Source organism: Protopterus annectens, chromosome 6.part0, assembly GCF_019279795.1.
Source record: "Protopterus annectens isolate FY-2018-M chromosome 6.part0, PAN1.0, whole genome shotgun sequence".
Taxonomy (NCBI): domain Eukaryota; kingdom Metazoa; phylum Chordata; order Ceratodontiformes; family Protopteridae; genus Protopterus; species Protopterus annectens.
In genome coordinates, this window is record NC_056737.1 from 1,104,303,807 (window position 1) to 1,104,321,952 (window position 18,146).

Here is an 18,146-nt window from a genome sequence, read left to right on the forward strand (position 1 = left end):
AGGTGTGTGTGTTTGGTGTTTTAGTACAGGTTTAGGGGATGGTGGTGTTCATGTTGTGCTAGAGGTTATATTATAGAACTGAATGTCGCTTGCTGAAAATTCGATATTTTGAATTTTCAATATAGTGACATTGTATTGCAATATTTCGGTACAGTGGGTGTTTGGTATTTCAATATTTCAAGATTTAGTAGTGATCCCATACACACACACATAAAAAAAACAACATTTACCTAAATCTCTACATATGTCCACACTACGGCAGGCAAACCATATCCCACAGCACACCACACCTTACAAACACAGCAAATCCCACATACCGCGCCGCCACAACCACGAACTCGACATTTCAAATTCAATCAAGTGCAGTTTCGCTCAACTGCACTTTCGGCATTTTCATCTTGAGATACTGAAATTCGAGATTTCAGTATTTCGAGATAATAAAGTGCTTATATATATATATATATATATATATATATTTACACATTTTTTAAATATATATGTATATATGTACACACACATGTAGCCCTGTCACCTTCGGTAAACAAATCTCAACAGCAGCTTTAGTATAGGCAACATACAACTTCAAAGTTATCAATGATCTCAGCAACTTTGTAGAAAAAGTTCTATTCTTTGATCACCACACAGTCGTAGTAATTAAGAAATTGTGCGATCTAGCTCACTTAACTAAAGGTATTTCAACAAGTCAAGTGAAGTTACCATTCCTCTACACTCTATATTCTACAACTGGTCTGATCAATGCGATGTCCCTTTTAGTACTTATCTATCCAAACACATCAACAGCTAGAAAGTCCCCAGCGGTGTCTACCTATAAAAATTACTGCACTAAAGGCTCTCATCTACCATGACAGGCTTGAAGCCCCATCACTAAATCCTCTGTCTCTTGCAGACTCCTGCAAGGTGATTTATGTCTAGCATTCCAGTGCCGTTAAGGACTCAAGCATCCTTAACCTGTTACACTTCCACAAAACAAACATTACAAACATTCAAACTAAACACATGAACATCCAGCAACAAATAAGACAGGCTCGAGGTGCAGACTTATTACTCAAGGCTTCCCTCATCTCTGGAATAATATTCTATTACATATAAAAAGAGTGATACCCTCACTTTACTTAAGGCAAACCCTGACAGCTGATGGGTACCACCAGTAAATTCATCCCAGACATTACTTGTTTTGCACTCCTAGAAGCAGGACGTGCCCCACATCAGTGGATATTGCCAAACTGATTATGTTCCATGGACTGACTACCTTGTCAGCTGATGAAAAAAATGTAACTAATGCACCAACATATCAAGACAGAATTCTTTTTATACAAATATTGACCACTGCTAGACTTCTAAAGAGGCTAGAACACATTTATCAAATATTGTGTTTATTGGGAAGTAATTGTTCATAGATGGGACATACTACATAAAACAACGTTGCACTTAATTTTCACAGATCATACCTCATTCTGCAATGCACTGGCCTCCATCTGTTTCTGCTTCAGCGCTAGCATCATGTGGTCTCTCTCCTGCTGGAACATGACAGCTTTCTCTTGCATGGACTTCACCTCGTTCAGAAGCTGATTCAGTTCTCCTGTCTTACCCTTTCAAGTAATTTGTGAAAATAGATAATGCATATAAATATCATACTGAACTGAAACATAATAAAAAAAAAAAAAAAAAAAACAGAAGAATCTTACTCTAGTATTACTGGGACACAGTGATGTATCAAGCTTATAATAAAAACAGGTAAAACTAAAAAGTGAAATGCACTGCAAAACACCATTCTGCAGTGCAGTGCACACAGTGAAGCCTACATCCACTGAAAACTATACTTCACCACACTAAACAATAACTTTTTTTTTCCTTAAGAGAACCATTACTCACATGTAAAATATTCCTTTAAGCATTACACACCTTTCATGTTCAACCCAGCCTTCCAGGTGTACAATTTCTATAGTGACTCCACTTTTTAACTGCCACCGTCAACAGAATTCACTAAGAAAAGTAGGGAATGGAAGTAAATTCCCAGGCCTTCCTTCCACGCAACACAAACATATTTATGGAAAATTTCAAACTGCCAATTTGCCTACCAAGTCTGTGGGATGTGGGAGGAAAGTGGAGCACCTGAAGAAAGCCCATGCAACAAAGACAAGGCATGCACACTCCTTTTTGAAGGCACCCCAGCTGAAAGCTGAACTGCAGGCCAGGGATGTTGACAGGAGTGCACATTCTCAAGATACCCTCCAGCAATAATTATCCTCCAGCAGTTTTAGAAGACTGGGAAAGGATAAATCACAGAATGGGTAGTGCATGTATAAAATGGCAGCTTGATAGTAATAAGGACATTTTCAAATTGCTGATTATAATAAAAACACATTTATTAAATTGAAAAAAATAATTCACTGTGTAGATTTTATGAAGATTTTTTTTTAAATATCTTTAACAACATCACATATCACATAATGAGACAGATGAGGTCATGGTTACAATCTGGCTACCAGAAAGCAACAACGTGTAAAGACTCATCTTCTTTTTCTGGATAATTTAAAACTGTATAGTTCATCAGATGTGCTGAAAGCAAAACTGCAAGTGGTCAAAACTTACAAAGATGATATAAGAATGTCATTTGGTCTTGATAAACATGCAAAAGCAACATTTAATGCAGGAAAACTGCAGCACCAAGAAAATATCAATCTGGGACAGGAATGTTATATAAAGGGACCTGAGCAGGAGGGACTGCATAATTATTTGAAAAAAGGAGGATCAACAATAAAACACAAACAAATTTGAACAAAATTCATTAAGGACTATTTCAGAAGATTAAAATTAATACTGAAAACAGCCCTCAGACCTGGGAAAAAGTCCAAACTATAAAAATTTGCTCTTCCTGTTCTAACTTACAGTTTTGGGGTGGATTGACTGGCCCCAAATGGTATTGGATCAGTTGGACAAGAAAATGCTTCACGCTTATTAAATGATATATAAAAATCGGTGTATACCAAGGCTATATGTTCTTTCTTAAGAAAGTATGGGCCTCCTTGAAACTGAATAAATGCACAGATCTGCAATCATAGGACTGCATGCATATCTGTTGCTCTCATCAGACCCAAACATAGAATATGCAGGCAGAAATGAGGGCAATGTGGAAGAGGGATGCCCAGACAATTCCAATAGTCAGTCGTAGGAGCAATGGGTCTCAAACAAAAACAAAAAAAAACTTAGTCTTATTTAGATATGCTACCGATACATGTAACTCTGTATAAACAGTAAGAGCAATTTCTGGGCACATTGCGAGTGCTGCAAACACTATTGGCTAACATCAAAGACTGAAATATTAATTTCACAAACTTTAATCTTACTTTGACTTAAGCCATGGTATTAGAAACCCAAAAGACTTGGAGAATACATTCAATTACAAGAGAGAAAACAAACATTATAATGACTTTTCATGCATTATACAGATATTTTTACCTTAATGATCATTATTCAATGTAGTATTACACAGACTGCTCAAATCCTTCATTCCCTGAAATCTCTCCTTCTCCTGAACATTATTCTTCATGTGTTGTTCCCACAGATTCCATTTATTTCTATGTAATTTATTCCTTCCTTTTCTAAAGATCCCACCTTCAATTCTTTTATTTCTTTTACAACATTCAATAATTCTGTTACGGTTGGTTTTGCTTTTTTTTTTTGCCAGCCAACAGCATTAAATTTAGGAAGGCCTTACAGTGTAAAGGTACTTCTGTTTCTAAATCCCATCTCAAAAAGAATCACTTCCTTACTTAAAGTAATTTGCACCCCAAACACATCTGGCAAAATACCCTGCAGGGAATTTATAAAATCAGCTTGTTGCATTCCCTAAAAACATATGCCCATGTAAGCCTCTCCTTCACGTCACATCAACAACTGTAGTATACCTGTGGAAAATGACCTCTGAAGTGTACTTGATGTATAAAAACAACAATGCAAACACTTCCAAGCAAAAATCTTACACCTTCTATATTTTGCTGCATACTTGGGGGTCGTACAGATATCTTCCTTTCCCATTCTCATGTCCTGGTCTTTTTAAACTTATTTGTATTACTTCTTGTAGTTATTATACATTATTTTCTATGCCTGGCTAATCATCCCTTTCTTTGCTGCGATTTCTGTTCTTGACAACTACAAACTCAACCTGAGCTGGTCTTTCTTTAAATGCTACCCTATCCTGTTTCGCTATGCTTTCTTTTAACACTCAACTATTCCATTTCTCCATGCTTTCTTTTAACACTCCCCTATTCTGTTTCTCTATACCTACACTGTTATGAATCCCTAGTAGGCAAGGTAGTCCAATCTTCTGTTTGGTCTCATCCCACTTTATGACTTTTCCCTCCACAATTACTTGTTCCCAGTACCTTGATTCTTTTGCAAATTTTCTCCAATAAATTCCAGTTCTTTCTTGTTTATTTTCTGTGTCCTACTTGCAGTCATCCCTTACGGTACAACTTCCTTTCTCCATTCCCGTGTTGGGCTGGTTCACAAAATATTTTCGGCTACTTTGTAAATATAACATTCAGTATGGTTGTTAACATTTCTCCTTAAGGGCCTGCATCCAAAATCCTACTGTCTCCTTATGTTGTGAACCCTCCCCATTTCAACAAACTTTTTGCCCACTTTGATTTATAGTCTGATTGCGTTATGTATATGACCCTAACATTGTAGCTCTAAAGTATCCCTTCAAATCTGGTTATCTTAAACCACCATATTCTGTGGAAAGAAACAACTCATCCAACTTAACTCTTGCCCTCTGTCCCTCCCAAATAAAGTCCTTCATTAGCAAATTTGGGGAAGAACACTGGCAGGTTAATCATTTGATTGATGGTGACTTCTGAAACCACCTTAGTTAGAAAAGAGAGGTTGCTTCTTAGAAAACCCCTACTCTTGTGAAAAATCAAATATAGTGGTTTACAGGACAAAGCTTGAATTTCTTCCACAGCTCCCTTGGAGTTGGATTGCTTCTGTAACCATCTGGAAATATTAAACTGATACGACTATATTTTTGCACTTGTTCTAACTTTTTTAGTGATACTTAATTCTGTGATAAGTGCTGCAAAGTTTGCGTGTGTGGTGCATTTCTCTGGCTTTGTGGACTGAACATTTACTTCTGATCTGATCTCTGACTGGTCCATTTTATTTAGGTGGAAAGTTTTGGTTAATGGCTCCTTGTGTTTTCATCTAATTGCCTGAAGATAAAAGTATTTCATATTGCTGCTATTTAAGTTTTACATTTTGTAAGATTCAGCTCTTTTACTCCAGTGCTTCCTTGGAGTTGGACTGCTTCTGCAACCATCTGGAAATATTTGTACTTGATCTGATTCAGTGACATAATAATTCTGTGCTAAGTGTTGAAAAGTTTGTGTGTTGAACATTTCTCTGGCTTAGTGACCTGAACACTTCTGTTCTGACCTCTGGTGGCTCTACTTTATTTTTCCCACCCACTCACGCTAGTGTTGTGTTCTTATAACTTGGTGGATTTTGTGTTGCCCACCTCTTACTATAAACTTGATAGTGAACACTCCTCCCAGCCCCATCAAACTAGCTCATTCTGAGTACAGTGAGATAATTTGGGAAGGACCACCCCCTTAGCTTCTTAACCTTGAATTATCTTCCGTTTCCTCCCTTTCTACTTGCAGCTGCTTTTGCTTTATCTTAGAGTATTTATACTGTGTCTTTTTCTACTTTATTTTGCTTTTCCTGCTTGTTCTTAAAAGTGTTCAACTGCATGTATTCTGGCGCATTTATTACTGCTCGTTAGTAGCCTGATTAAATTGAGAACAGTATTCTATTCAATTGCTGCTTTACCTATAGTTTTTTTTTTGCTCTTGTGACAGTGATTTTATGCACTTTGAATTTCTAATAGATCTGCACTTTTTAGCATAAGCGAGCTTCAGTCTTACTGAATACAGACAGTTTTGTTTCACCCGAGCACTAAAATCATCTTTTCACTGCGATACTAAAAGATCCGAGACATCCGTTGCTTCCAACTAACTGTATGTGCCCCTTTTTGCTCTTATATTGCACCATTAATTTGTATTTGCATTCTATACTGTTTGAACTGTCGGAACTGTTTTTGCCACATTTTACTGTATATTGTACTAATTTGGCTGTAGCATAGCCCAGTTCCAAGTTTGCTGTTTCTGGGTCTATTCTGTAATTTCTGAGCATCAAGTTCAAGTCATCTTCATTAGAGAAGGCTCTTCTGCACCCTTGTGGGAGTGGACTAGAGCTCTGAGAGTGCGTCCTTATTGTCTAGTTTGAGTTAAAAGGGTTATTTCTTGTTTTATTTAAGCCCTGCGTCTGTGCTTGCTTGAGTGTAGCCCATTATTGTGCACTGCCATGTAGAGGCAGTTACCGTTGATGGTTATAGTCAGAAACGTTTTGCATATTAAAATTTTCCCTTAGCACCTTGCTTGTGGTCCTCCAGAGGTTTTTTTACGTACCTGCTCTACTGTCAGGTACAACAATAAGCCTAGCCTCAGAAGTACTAACACACTTCTCACCCACTAGTCATTCCTAAGTGCAACCTCTCTTCTTGACCATATAAATTTACCCAACACTATGGACATACAATTTCCCACAGTTTCTCCAGCCAGTTTGGTCGACATGGGCATCCTGAGTCAGTGTAGTAACTGCCTCATATTCACAGACAACTCTCTACTCCTAGTTCACACAAACTCAACATGTGAGAAATGTAACCATATTAAGAACCTTGAATCCATGCTCTCTCACACATCAGTCAGTACATATGACAACAAATGGGTTTTGTCAGCATACACACCTCACCTCCTACTCCACCCAAACCCACATCACACATCCCTACACATGCAGAGGTCCTCACCACAAGCATACATAAACACCATATACCTCCCAAACAAAAACACAAGCACACTACACATAAATACTTCCTCTGCAGAAGATAATACACAACAGCTCACAAACCAGTGTCTCACCTGTCAAGCCCTTAAGGCTAAACACAAAACTATACATACTAGTCATAGGTGATTCCATCATGAGACACACACATGTCCCTCTCACCAGGCTGGATAAGGGGAAGGTCATGGTCACTTTCCATCAGGTGCCAGGATCCGCCACATCACACATGCACTCACGTCTCTGAACAACAGGTACTGTTATGACTCCGTTATAGTCCATGTTGGTGTGAATAACCTAAAACATACTTCTCTGGACTACATGAAGAGAGACATGACTGAGCTCCTGGACTAGGTCTCAGGCTGGTATGCCCCTAGCCTTAAGCAGCATTTTACCTTCACCTAGGATGATGCCTCAACACAAACAGAAAATTATTGACTTCAATAACTGGTTTAGTTTCTGGTGTCATTCTAACAGGATACAGTATCAGTCAACCTGGGACAACATGACTGACAGACCTTGATGCTTTGCCAGAGATGGTCTTCATCTGCCACCACTGGGATTTCAGCTACTGGCTAAGGCTCTTGCCACCCTCATAGTGCCTTTTTTAGGCAGTGTCTCAAGGACAAAATTCCCAATGTAAAAACTCCAAACAACCTCATGGTTATGCTGCTAAACGCTAGGAGTCTCAACATGAAATTGCACTCACTGGAAGCAGTCCTCACCTTGGAAGACAGACATTTGCACAGTCACGAAGACCTGGTTCAATGCTGTGAAGAGCACCCCAACCATATCAGGCTACACCTCATTCCACACGTTCAAACCACAAACTGAAGGCATGAAAACTAAAGGAGGTGGTGTATCACTACTCAAAGACAAACACACCTCCAGACAGGTTAAACAGCACGATTCCCTGGAGATACTTTAGGTGCAATTAACTATTAGTAGGACACCTATTCAAGTCATTGCCAGCTACAGGACACTCTCCATGAATCAGGACACCAACTCTGCTGATCTGGATCTACTCGAGTCTGTCAAGGTACATCCGAACACCATAGTTTTTAGTGACTAACTATCCATCCATTGACTTTGTAAATTACTCTTGTAGAAACTCACTTGGCTAAAGGTTCCTCAATTTCATCAACTCCAGTGCCCTGGATCAGCTGAGTGACACCCCCACAGGGGGTGTCAACATCCTGGATCTGGTGCTTACCAATACAGGGACCACTGCAGCACCCCCCACTGTGAGCTCTTCCCTGGTGACATCTGACCCCAAATCACTCTCATTCGAAGTGACTATCACACTGCCCCCCCACCCCCAGCAACAACTAAACAATTTCTCCAAAGCAGATCATAACCTCTTATGGGATGATATAAATATCTTCACTGCACCTTCCCCCTCAGATGGAACCAGCAACTATGCAGAGTTCTACACAAATGCTTTATACAAACACCTGTATAACTGCACTGACTCGTCTAACCTGACAGGACTAAAACAAGCTCCTCAAGGAAGAGCAAACCTGCCTGGTGGATGACTGCCATCAACAGGCTTTACAATATGAGGAAGAAATTGCTGTCTAAGAATAAGAGGGAGCAAAAACTTCAAACACTCCTTCCTCAGCTTAAACAAGCAAATAAAACTTCTTGTGAAGTCCTCCAAAGCCAACTATGAATCCAAATTAGCTTCCTTAACTTAGGACAACCAGAACACATTCTTTAGTTACATCCGTAACATAAAAGGAAAGCCCCAAATTTGTGCCGAACTGGGTAGTTAATGATACCACATATACTGCCTTCTGTGGACACTGTTAACCTGTTAGCCGACAGGTTCTGTGAAAACTTCACTCTCCTGTCCCTGCCACATGTAACCCATGACATCCCTACCTCCTGTCCCCTATCCTATATGTCTTAACAGCAGATCGTGAACGCCCTAAGGTCAAAAACACAGCATCTATGGGACCTGATAACACCCCAGGCTGCGTACTACATCAGCTCAAACAAGAATTAGCAATACCACTGGGTACCCTTTTCAATCACAGACCAAGCACCAACTGCATCCCAACTGAATAGAAAAAGGCCACCATTATCCCCCTGCTCAAAAGTGGTGCTTCCATTGACCCCAGGAATTATAGACCTATTAGCCTTACTAGCCTTATCTGCAAGGCCATGGAGTGCATCATCATGGACCTTATCAACATCGATATAGGTAATCTCCAAACATTTGACCCTATTCAATTTGGATTTGTCAAAGGGAGACCATGCCTGTTAAACCTGGTGGATTTCTTCGAGACAGTCACCAAGGCCCTTGACAAAGTGAAATCTGTGCATACAGCCTACCTAGACTTAGCCAAAGCTTTTCACAATCTCCCCCACTCAGGCATCACTGACAAACTCACCCAGCTAGGTATTAACCCCTTTTAAAAACTGGATGGGTCGCTAACTGGCTCACTGATAGAACCCATATATTCAAAATAGGGGAATCTACCTCCAACAGCAGACCTGTAACCAGTGGTGTTCCACAGATGTCAGTCCTTGGACATCTACTGTTTGGAATCTATTTCTCCAAAGTACAAGCTAGAACTAAAGGTCTGTGGCTGACAAAGTTTGCTGATGACTGCAAACTGGGAGCAATCATAGAATCTCCAAATGATGTCAACATCCTACAAGAGGGTCTTAAACAAATGATTGGTGCCAAAGTCATGGCCTTAAATTCAAAGCAAAAAAATCCGTTATCCCCTTTGGTAAGAGTAATGTTCCTGCTAACTACCACATCAATAGCAACATGCTAAATACGCAATCAGTGGTGAGAGACCTGGGCACACAGGTTGACAGCAACTTTACCTTTGACAACCATGTCTCCACAGTGATAAGAAAGAAGGGCATTCTATATTGCTCATCTCATAAGTAAGGGCATTGCCCCCAGAAAAAAAAAGTTATAACCTCCCTGTACTCTTCACTTATCAGGCTTACAGTTTAGTACAATGCCCCTTTTTGTACGCACCTTTCCAAGCACCTGCAGCAGTTGAAGAAACCACAAGGGTTCCTCACAAGGAAAAGGTCTTCGGCATCGTTCCTATAATGATCGTCTGAAATCACTGCCATTTTATTGTTTCATACAGACTACTCCGAGACGATCTCTGCCTTGCATATAAATCAATCTCTAACCCTGCTTTACTGGAAATGCTGCATATCCGCAAGTCAAATGGTTCACGGGTTACTCGCTCTAAAGACCTTAACCTGGTATGTGACATTAATACAACCTGCTGGAGGTACAGATTTTGTCTCCCAGAGGTTACCACATCTTTGGAACAGACTCTTGCTTCATGTCAAGCAGAGCACCTCATTGGCACTCTTCAAATGCAGTCTAGATGATTGGATGGGTAACCATAAGTTCACCCCAGGGGTTCCACCTGTGTCCCTCTTGGACAGGAGCGATAGGTGCTGATCGTGGAAATAAGGGTAAAATTTGGCTAGGCTCGAAAGGGCCCTAGGGGCATTAGCCTAGTAACCTCCTATGATCCTATGAAATCCTTGTGGTGGAAGTAATAGCCACTAAGAAAATAGTTTTCTAGGACAGAAACTTGAGATCACAATCTGCTGCCAGTTCAAAAGGAGGTTGTATGATTGCTTGCAATGCCATGTTTAGGTCCCAAGGAGGGGTTGGTTCCTTGTAATGAGGCTTTAAAAGAAGAGTACCTCTCAAAAAAGCTTTACAAAGGTTGAGAAGCAAGTGATAAGTCTTTTAATCCAATATGAAAACTGGATATAGCTGCTAATTGAACTTTAATAGTAGAAGACGAAACCCTTCATTGAACAGAGTCAAAAAATTCAAGAATCTTCTGAACAGGTGCTAAAAAAGGGTCAACATTATTTTGACATGCTCAAAACACAAATCTTTTCCATCTACTGATGTAAAGTTTATGCATAAATGGTTTGTAAGAGGCCAAAAGTATGTGCCAGACAGGGAAAGAGAGCATAGATTGTCTGGCTATTAAAGGAATTGGAGAAACCAAGCTGCCAGCTTGAGGTTTCAGATGTCCAGGTGGATCACACCTGTTAGATGGGTCAGGAGATCTGAAACAAGGTCCAGACTCCAAGGTTGGTAAATTACATGAGGCCAAAGGAAGGGAAACCATATATGTTGTGGCCAATAAGGTGTAATGAGGATTACTTTGCTCGTCAGCTTGACTGCTTATAGTGCAAACATTGGAATTAGAGGAATCGGAGGAAAGGTTTGCAACTGGGAGTGTGTCAGTATGGTTTATGATGTAAAATGCTTGCAACTAGGATTGTGTCAGTGTGGTTTGTTTTCATTTGTATAAATGTATGACTGCCTATGTAGTAAGTGATGGTTTAATAAAGGTGTTGCTTGTTGAAAAAAAAATTGTGGAGAACAGCATGTGCCTTGGTGACTCCCCACAGAGGGGGGATTAGGGCAAAGTAGTTGCTGCACTTGTTGTTTAGGGGAGAGGCAAAAAGGTCACAGCAAGGCTGGCCCCATAGATGGAAAAATCATTTCTATCACTTCCATGCTGAGAGTCCAGTTGTGAGGAAGAATGGACTTTCTCAGTTTGTCTGCTATCACACTGGACTATCCCGTAATGTGCATTGCTATAAGAAAGCAGTTGGATGAAATTGCTGACTGCCACACTCTGAGTGCTTCCTAACACAAGGGGTAAGATCTGGTCCCTCGCCTGTTGATGTACCAAACTATAGACATGTCTGTTTGAATCACAATAGTTCCAACAGGAAGAACAGTTTGAAAAGCTGGCAATGCTAAAAGCACTGCTATCATCTCTAGAACATTGATATGCAAATTTGCATCTTTGGGGGACCAAGTGCCTTGGAATGTTTTCCCAGAAAGTGCCTCCCCACCCAACTTGGGAAGCGTTAGTGGTCACTATGGTCTTAAGTTGAGGGAGAATGAAGGGACGACCTTGTAGAACCTGATCTGACTGTATCCAGAGGTATGCCTCACATGCTTGAGTGATTCTTATTTGTGCTGACGTGTTGGTAAAGAATCAACCACTGTGTTGCTTGCATCCATCAAAGAATTCTCATATAAAATCTAGCTAGAGGAAAGTACAGTTGTGTACCTACCATAAATGTAGATGTTCAAATGTATTCACTGCTGCAGTCATTACACTAGGGTTATCCTGCTGGCAGGCTACCCGCAGTCAGCCTGAATTCCAAAGTCCTCGTCCGGCGTCGGTTGCTGTCGCCTCTTCCCTGACGTCAGAGCACCAGAGGTATATAAGATGCAGCCGACGCCATTTTCTTCAGTTTTTCTTTCCCCAGATGTCAGGTGCCCCAAAAGGGTAGGCTAAAAACATTGCTTATAAAAAGCATACACTAAAATAAACAATACCTTCATCTACAAGCAAATACACCACATAGGTAGTATAGAATAGAGAAGTACAGATAAGCCCCAGCAAAGAAAGGGGGATGGTGGGTGGGTAACTTGGACTGAAACAGTGAATACACTCGGACATGTACATTTATGGTAGGTACACAACTGTACTATGTTCATCGTGTTTCACTGCTGCAGTCATTACACTTGGGTTGAATCCCAAAGCTGAGGTTGGGCGACTGGGTCTAAATAGAATTAGGAGTGGCTATGAGGCCCTGCAGAACTGCAGTGGCAAAGCCTGCTCTGGATTTACAGTAAAGAGGTAAGTGGTAGTGCTTGGTAAAAGTGTGCACTGAACTCCATGTTGCAGCCTCCAAAATGTCCTTGGTCGTACTCTTCTGGGAAAGGCTGCTGATGTGGCTGCTGCCCTGGTCGAATGTGGCCTAATGCCCTTAGGCACTGATTTGCCATGCTGTGCATAGCAGAAACGAATGCAGTGTTCTATCCATTTTGAAATAGTCTGCTTTGAGATAGCCTTTCCCTGTGATCCTGCAGCATATGCCACTAAAAGTTGCTCAGTCTTTCTGAAAGCTTTAGTTTTGTCCAAGTAGAAGCGTAGCTGCCTGTGTATGTCCGAAGAATGCAGAAGTCTCTCCCCTTTATTCTGGGGATTTGGATAAAAAGTAGGCAAATGAATGGTTTGGTTAAGAGCCACACTGGATACTACCTTTGGTATAAATGTTGGGTTTGTCCTTAGAGAAACCCTGCCCGGATGGAAAATGATAAAAGGTTCCACTGCCATTAATGCCTGTAACTCGGAGACTCTTCTTGCTGAAGTTATTGCTAGGAGCAGAGCTATTTTTCCATAAGAATTTTATCTCAGCTGTATTGGCTGGCTCAAAAGGAGGCAGTGGGAGCTTTTCCAAGACAAAATTGAGGTCCCATGTAGGTATTGGTGCTCTCCTTGGGGGTCTTATGTTTTTGGCTCCTCTGAGGTACTGCCTTAGCAGTGGATGTGAAAAAATAGGAGGTTCCGTATTGTAATGAGCTGAAATGGCAGAGGCATGGATCTTAATTGATGAGAAGGATAGGCCTTTGTCCAGCATCTCAGTTAGGTATTGTAAAATCTGAGGAATATTTGGAACATGCGGTTCAATTCCTTGTGCCAGATTCCAAGCACAGAATCTCTTTCATTTTTCTGCATAAGATTTTCTGGTGCTAGGCCTCCTGGCTTCTAAAATGACATCCATAACTGCTTTAGAGTGAGGTGTGTTCTGAGTGGTTATATTATTCGCCAAGCAGCCAGATTTAAGGTTCTGAGTTGGCTGTGCAGGATCTGATTGTTTTATTGGGTCAGAAGATGAGGAATTTGAGGTAAAGTCCAGGCTGGGCCTTGAGACAAGCTCTTTAGGATTGGGTACCAGTGCTGGCGTGGCCAGTCCGGGGCGATCAGAATAATTTTTGGCTTCTCTTGTCTGACCTTTAGGAGTACCTTGGGGAGGAGAGGCAGTGGAGGAAAGGCATAAACTGTCAGGGTTTTTCAGCTGAATGATAGAGCATCCACCTTCCATGCTTGCGTGTGATAAGTCCTTGTGCAGAACCTCTGTAGTTGGCAGTTGTGGGGGGAGGCAAACAGATCTATGTCTGGGCATCCCCATTTCTTTATTATCATGCTGAAGACTTGTGGATCTAGTTTCCACTCGTGAGGGTCCATGAGGTTTCTGCTTAGTTCGTCTGCCAGAGTATTTGTCTTTCCTGGCAGGAATTGTGCTTGCAGATGCACTTGATAGGTCAAAGCTGTGTTCCACAAAGTCATGGCTTGCCTGTAGAGGGAGTAGGAATGTGTGCCCCCTTGCTTGTTTATGTACCACATGACTGTAGTATTGTCCGTCTTTAGCAATAGTTGTCCTGGATGCAGTAGATCCTTGAAGGCTGTCAAGGCATTCTGTACCCCTAGCATCTCTTTTTGATTGATATGAAGATGCATCTGGCTTGCGGGCCATGTGCCCTGAATACATTTTCCCGCCATGTGTGCCCCCCAGGCATAATCCGATGCATCTGTTGTTAGTGTCTGCCTGGCTGTGGGTAAAGTGAATGGCTGTCCTTTGTTGTGGTGACAGGCCAGTGTCCACCATCGAAACTCCTGTTGCAGGCAGGGAATGAGAGTAATTATTGTTTCCATGCTGTGGCAATGTTGAGTCCAAACACTTTTTAGATACCATTGTAGCTTCCTCATATGCAGTCTTGCATATGGAATTAGCAGGATGCAGGATGCCATGAAGCCCAAAGCCTGCAGAATTTTTCTTGCAGGTAACTGGGTTTTTGTTGCCATCATTTGGAAGTAATGAGTCAGTTGCCTTTGCTGGTCTGGTGTGAGATAAGCCATCTGGGCAGTTGTATTTAAGCTTGCACCCAGGAATATTATTCTCTTGAGAGGGCACTAGTCTTGGTTTCTTTTCGTTTACTGTGTACCCTAGACAAATTAGTAATCTTTTTACAAATGCCAGATGCTTTAGTAGAATGTCCTTGCTCTCTGCTTGAATAAGACAGTCGTCCAAGTAGGGGTATATTTGAATTCCTTTTTGTCTGCAAAATGCAATTACTGGTGCCAGGCATTTTGTGAAGACCCTGGGCGCAGTAGATAAGCCAAAGGGCAGTGCAGAGAATTGGTAGTGCACTGATCCAGCTATGAATCTGAGTTATCTTCTGCATGATTGTCTGATTGGGACATGCAGGTATGCCTCTTTGAGGTCCAAAGTTACGAGCCAAGCCTTCTTGCCCAGCATGGGCAGAGGTTACTGCAGTGTCAACATTTTGAATTTTGGAACATCCAGAAAAGTATTTAGAGTAGACAGGTCCAGTATTGGTCTCCAGGCTTTGTCCTTTCTGGGTACCAAGAAAAGTCTTGAGTAAAATCCTTGCCCCTGCTCTTGCTGTGGTACTCTTTGAATAGCCCTCATATCCATGAGAGATGAAATTTGCATTTGTGCCTCTGCCCATTGATTGTGTGGCAGGTCTGGCATACCTTTTGCCCTTTGGAGGGTGGGAAAGTGGAACCTGTAGCCCTGAGAAACAATATTCAGTACCCATTTGTCCTGGGTGATCATGTGACAATTTTGTGTGAAAAGTGCAAGTTTTCCCCCTAAGGGTGCTGCCAAAAGATACGTGTGCTTGGTATTGGTAGTGGGACGTCATTGGGACTGTTTCCTATATTGTTGTGATTTGTCTTCTCCGCCTTTGGAGGCTGAAGCACCCCATTGTTTAGGCCTGTATGAGCCTTGGGGCTGAAATTTGCCTCTAGGGCATCTGTATCTGCCTCTTTGTGGCCAGTCTGACACTGGAAAGGAATAATTTTTAGAAGGCCAGTTCCTGCTAAATCTGGGTGGCTGAACCTGTAAGAAATCCTTTACTGTCTGCATTGATTTTGCTTTATCCTCCATTTTCTTTAACACCTCTTCTGCCTTAACACCAAACAAAGTATCATGCTGTAATGGAGCATCTAATAATTTTGCTTTAACATGATCAGGCAGAGTCTGTTCCTTTAACCAAGCATGCCTTCGAATGACAGAGCCTGTAACCGCGGCCCTGCAAGAAGCCTCTAGTGAATCAAAACCACATTGCAAAGTATGCTTTTCCACTTGTTCAGCTGCATGCAATAAATCCTGCATTTCCTTGTTTTCAAGACATTCAGAGTTTGTCAGCATTTTCTGTTTTAGCAGAGACATTAGGTATTGCTGATATTTAAGCATGTAAAACTGGCAGTTTAAAGCCCTTACAGCTAAAGTAGCAGAGGTGTAAACTTTTTTCCCCCATCTGTCCAGTGCTCTAGAATCCCTATCAGAGGAACAGGGTTTTTTGCTGTGGAAGCCTTGACCTCTTTGGGACCCTGAGATATAGTTTCAGGGTCCGCAGCAGGGTTTTTATAAAGGAATTTATGTGAATCTGGAACCCTGTAGTACCTGATCTGGCTTAACTGGTGCAGGGGGTAAAGAATCAGGAGACAGACTGGACTCAGAAAATACATCATCTACAATGTCTAGCAAAGGAGGAATAGCAAGAGGTCTGTGTTGAGGCAATAAATGAAAGTCTCTGAGCCTTTTCTTGGATTCTGAATAATCCTGGCTCTCCCAGTGGAAATGCTCCATCATGGTGTGCAGGGTTTCTCCAAAAGAGTAGTCCTCAGGAGGAGAGGCTGAAGGGATAGATTCTTCAGCATCAGAGTCCTCATAGGGAGGAAGAGAATATCCCTGTTCTGAAGAGGAATCAGATGAAATACAAACCTGGTAAGAGGAATCATAGCCAAGTGTCTTGCCTACGCCTTTTATCAGGAGGGGGATGGGAACACCTGATCAATGTAATTAGGTCCTCAGCCATTTTAAGCATCTGTTTCTTAGGCATGGATGACTGTCCAGCAGAATGCTGCACTTGTTTCTTTGTCTTTAAAGGTGTTTTAGACTTTGCCTTGGCTGCTGAAGTAGTCTTGATAGTACGCTGTGTAGGTCTGAAAACACCCTCAGAAGCCGATGCCTGCCAGCGGCTCCAGACCCATCTGAGGGAATAGTTTCTGTAGGCCCAATACCTTGAGTTTCCAGAGGCCTAGTTGTCTCCACGGGGGAGTCGGAGGCAGCCTGAGGCTCTGAGGTAGTGGGTGTCAGGGGCTGCGAAAGCGCCTCACTGAGAATCGGTGACTGGCCTAGAAAAGGCTTCGTCGTCAGTTTTGGACCTCGGATGCCTGTCCTTTTCTTTTTCCTTGCGCTTTTTATAAACTCCGGTCGTCGGTTGTTCCGATGGCATTATATAGTTAAACCTTTGGCCAAAGTAATGTAAAGCAAAATCGAACCGACACTTAATAGTGCATTGGTTAAATCTAGCACAAAACCGACAACTAGCAACGTCGTGGTCTGGGCCTAGGCAAGGAATACAGTAAGAATGAAAATCCTTATGAGGTATTTGCTTCCCACAAGAAATACAATTGTTAACTTTTACTGACATCAGTCTGGAGCAAGAAAAAGTTTCCCCAACGGGGTACTTAGCCTTATTGAAGACTGTGGATCTGAAATTCAATTTCGAAAATCTAAGGAGTCGTCTGACTGGCACTTGCGAACTGCTTTTGCTTCGGGCACCACACGGCAAGAAAGACTGAAGAAAATGGTGTCAGCTGCATCTTATATAACCCTGGCGCTCTGACGTCAGGGAAGAGGCGACAGCAACTGACTCCAGACCAGGACTTTGGAATTCAGGCCGACTGCAGGTAGCCTGCCAGCAGGATAACCCTAGTGTAATGACTGCAACAGTGAAACACGATGAACATCTACAGTTATAGCAGCTGACACTGATCCTAAGGCTTGAAGAATCAAGCAGGCTAAAAATTTGGTACTGCGAATTATTTTCATAACCTGAAATCTGAGAGTCTATGCTCTTGAAAGAAGAACAGAAGCCTTCACTGACATTGTGCTGAAAACTGCTCCTATGAACTCCACAGTTTGAGTTGGATGTAACTGAGACTTTGCACAAGAACAAATCTGAAGAACCTGACCTCTCACTCTTGTTAGCAGCTGCCTGATTGGGGCAGTAACAAGCCAGTTTTCTAGACATGGAAACACACATGACCCCTGTAGTCTCAGGTGAACTGCTACTACTGCCATACATTTGAACACCCTGGGGGTTGTGGTGAGACCAAAGGGGCAGTGCTCTGAACTGATAGTGACTGGCTCCTAGCCGGAAGTGCAAATACCTTCTGGATTGTCTGTACATCTTTATGTGACAGTACGCATCCTGAAGATCTATCGAGCACATACAGTCGTTCTTGCCCAAGAAGGGTAGAATTGACTGAATTGTGACCACCCAAAACTTTGCACGTTGAACAGATTTCTTT

At 41.8% G+C, this 18,146-nt stretch overlaps 1 protein-coding gene across 1 annotated transcript in view; it reads right to left on the minus strand.

The window, feature by feature from the left end:
• TRIP11 (thyroid hormone receptor interactor 11) overlaps positions 1-18,146 on the minus strand; it is a 1,664,886-nt gene that overhangs the window by 619,708 nt on the left and 1,027,032 nt on the right. Inside the window, exon 12 of the mRNA XM_044073627.1 lies at positions 1,470-1,610. Within this exon, the coding sequence (XP_043929562.1) occupies positions 1,470-1,610 (141 nt within the window). The remainder of the gene's footprint in view (positions 1-1,469; positions 1,611-18,146) is intronic.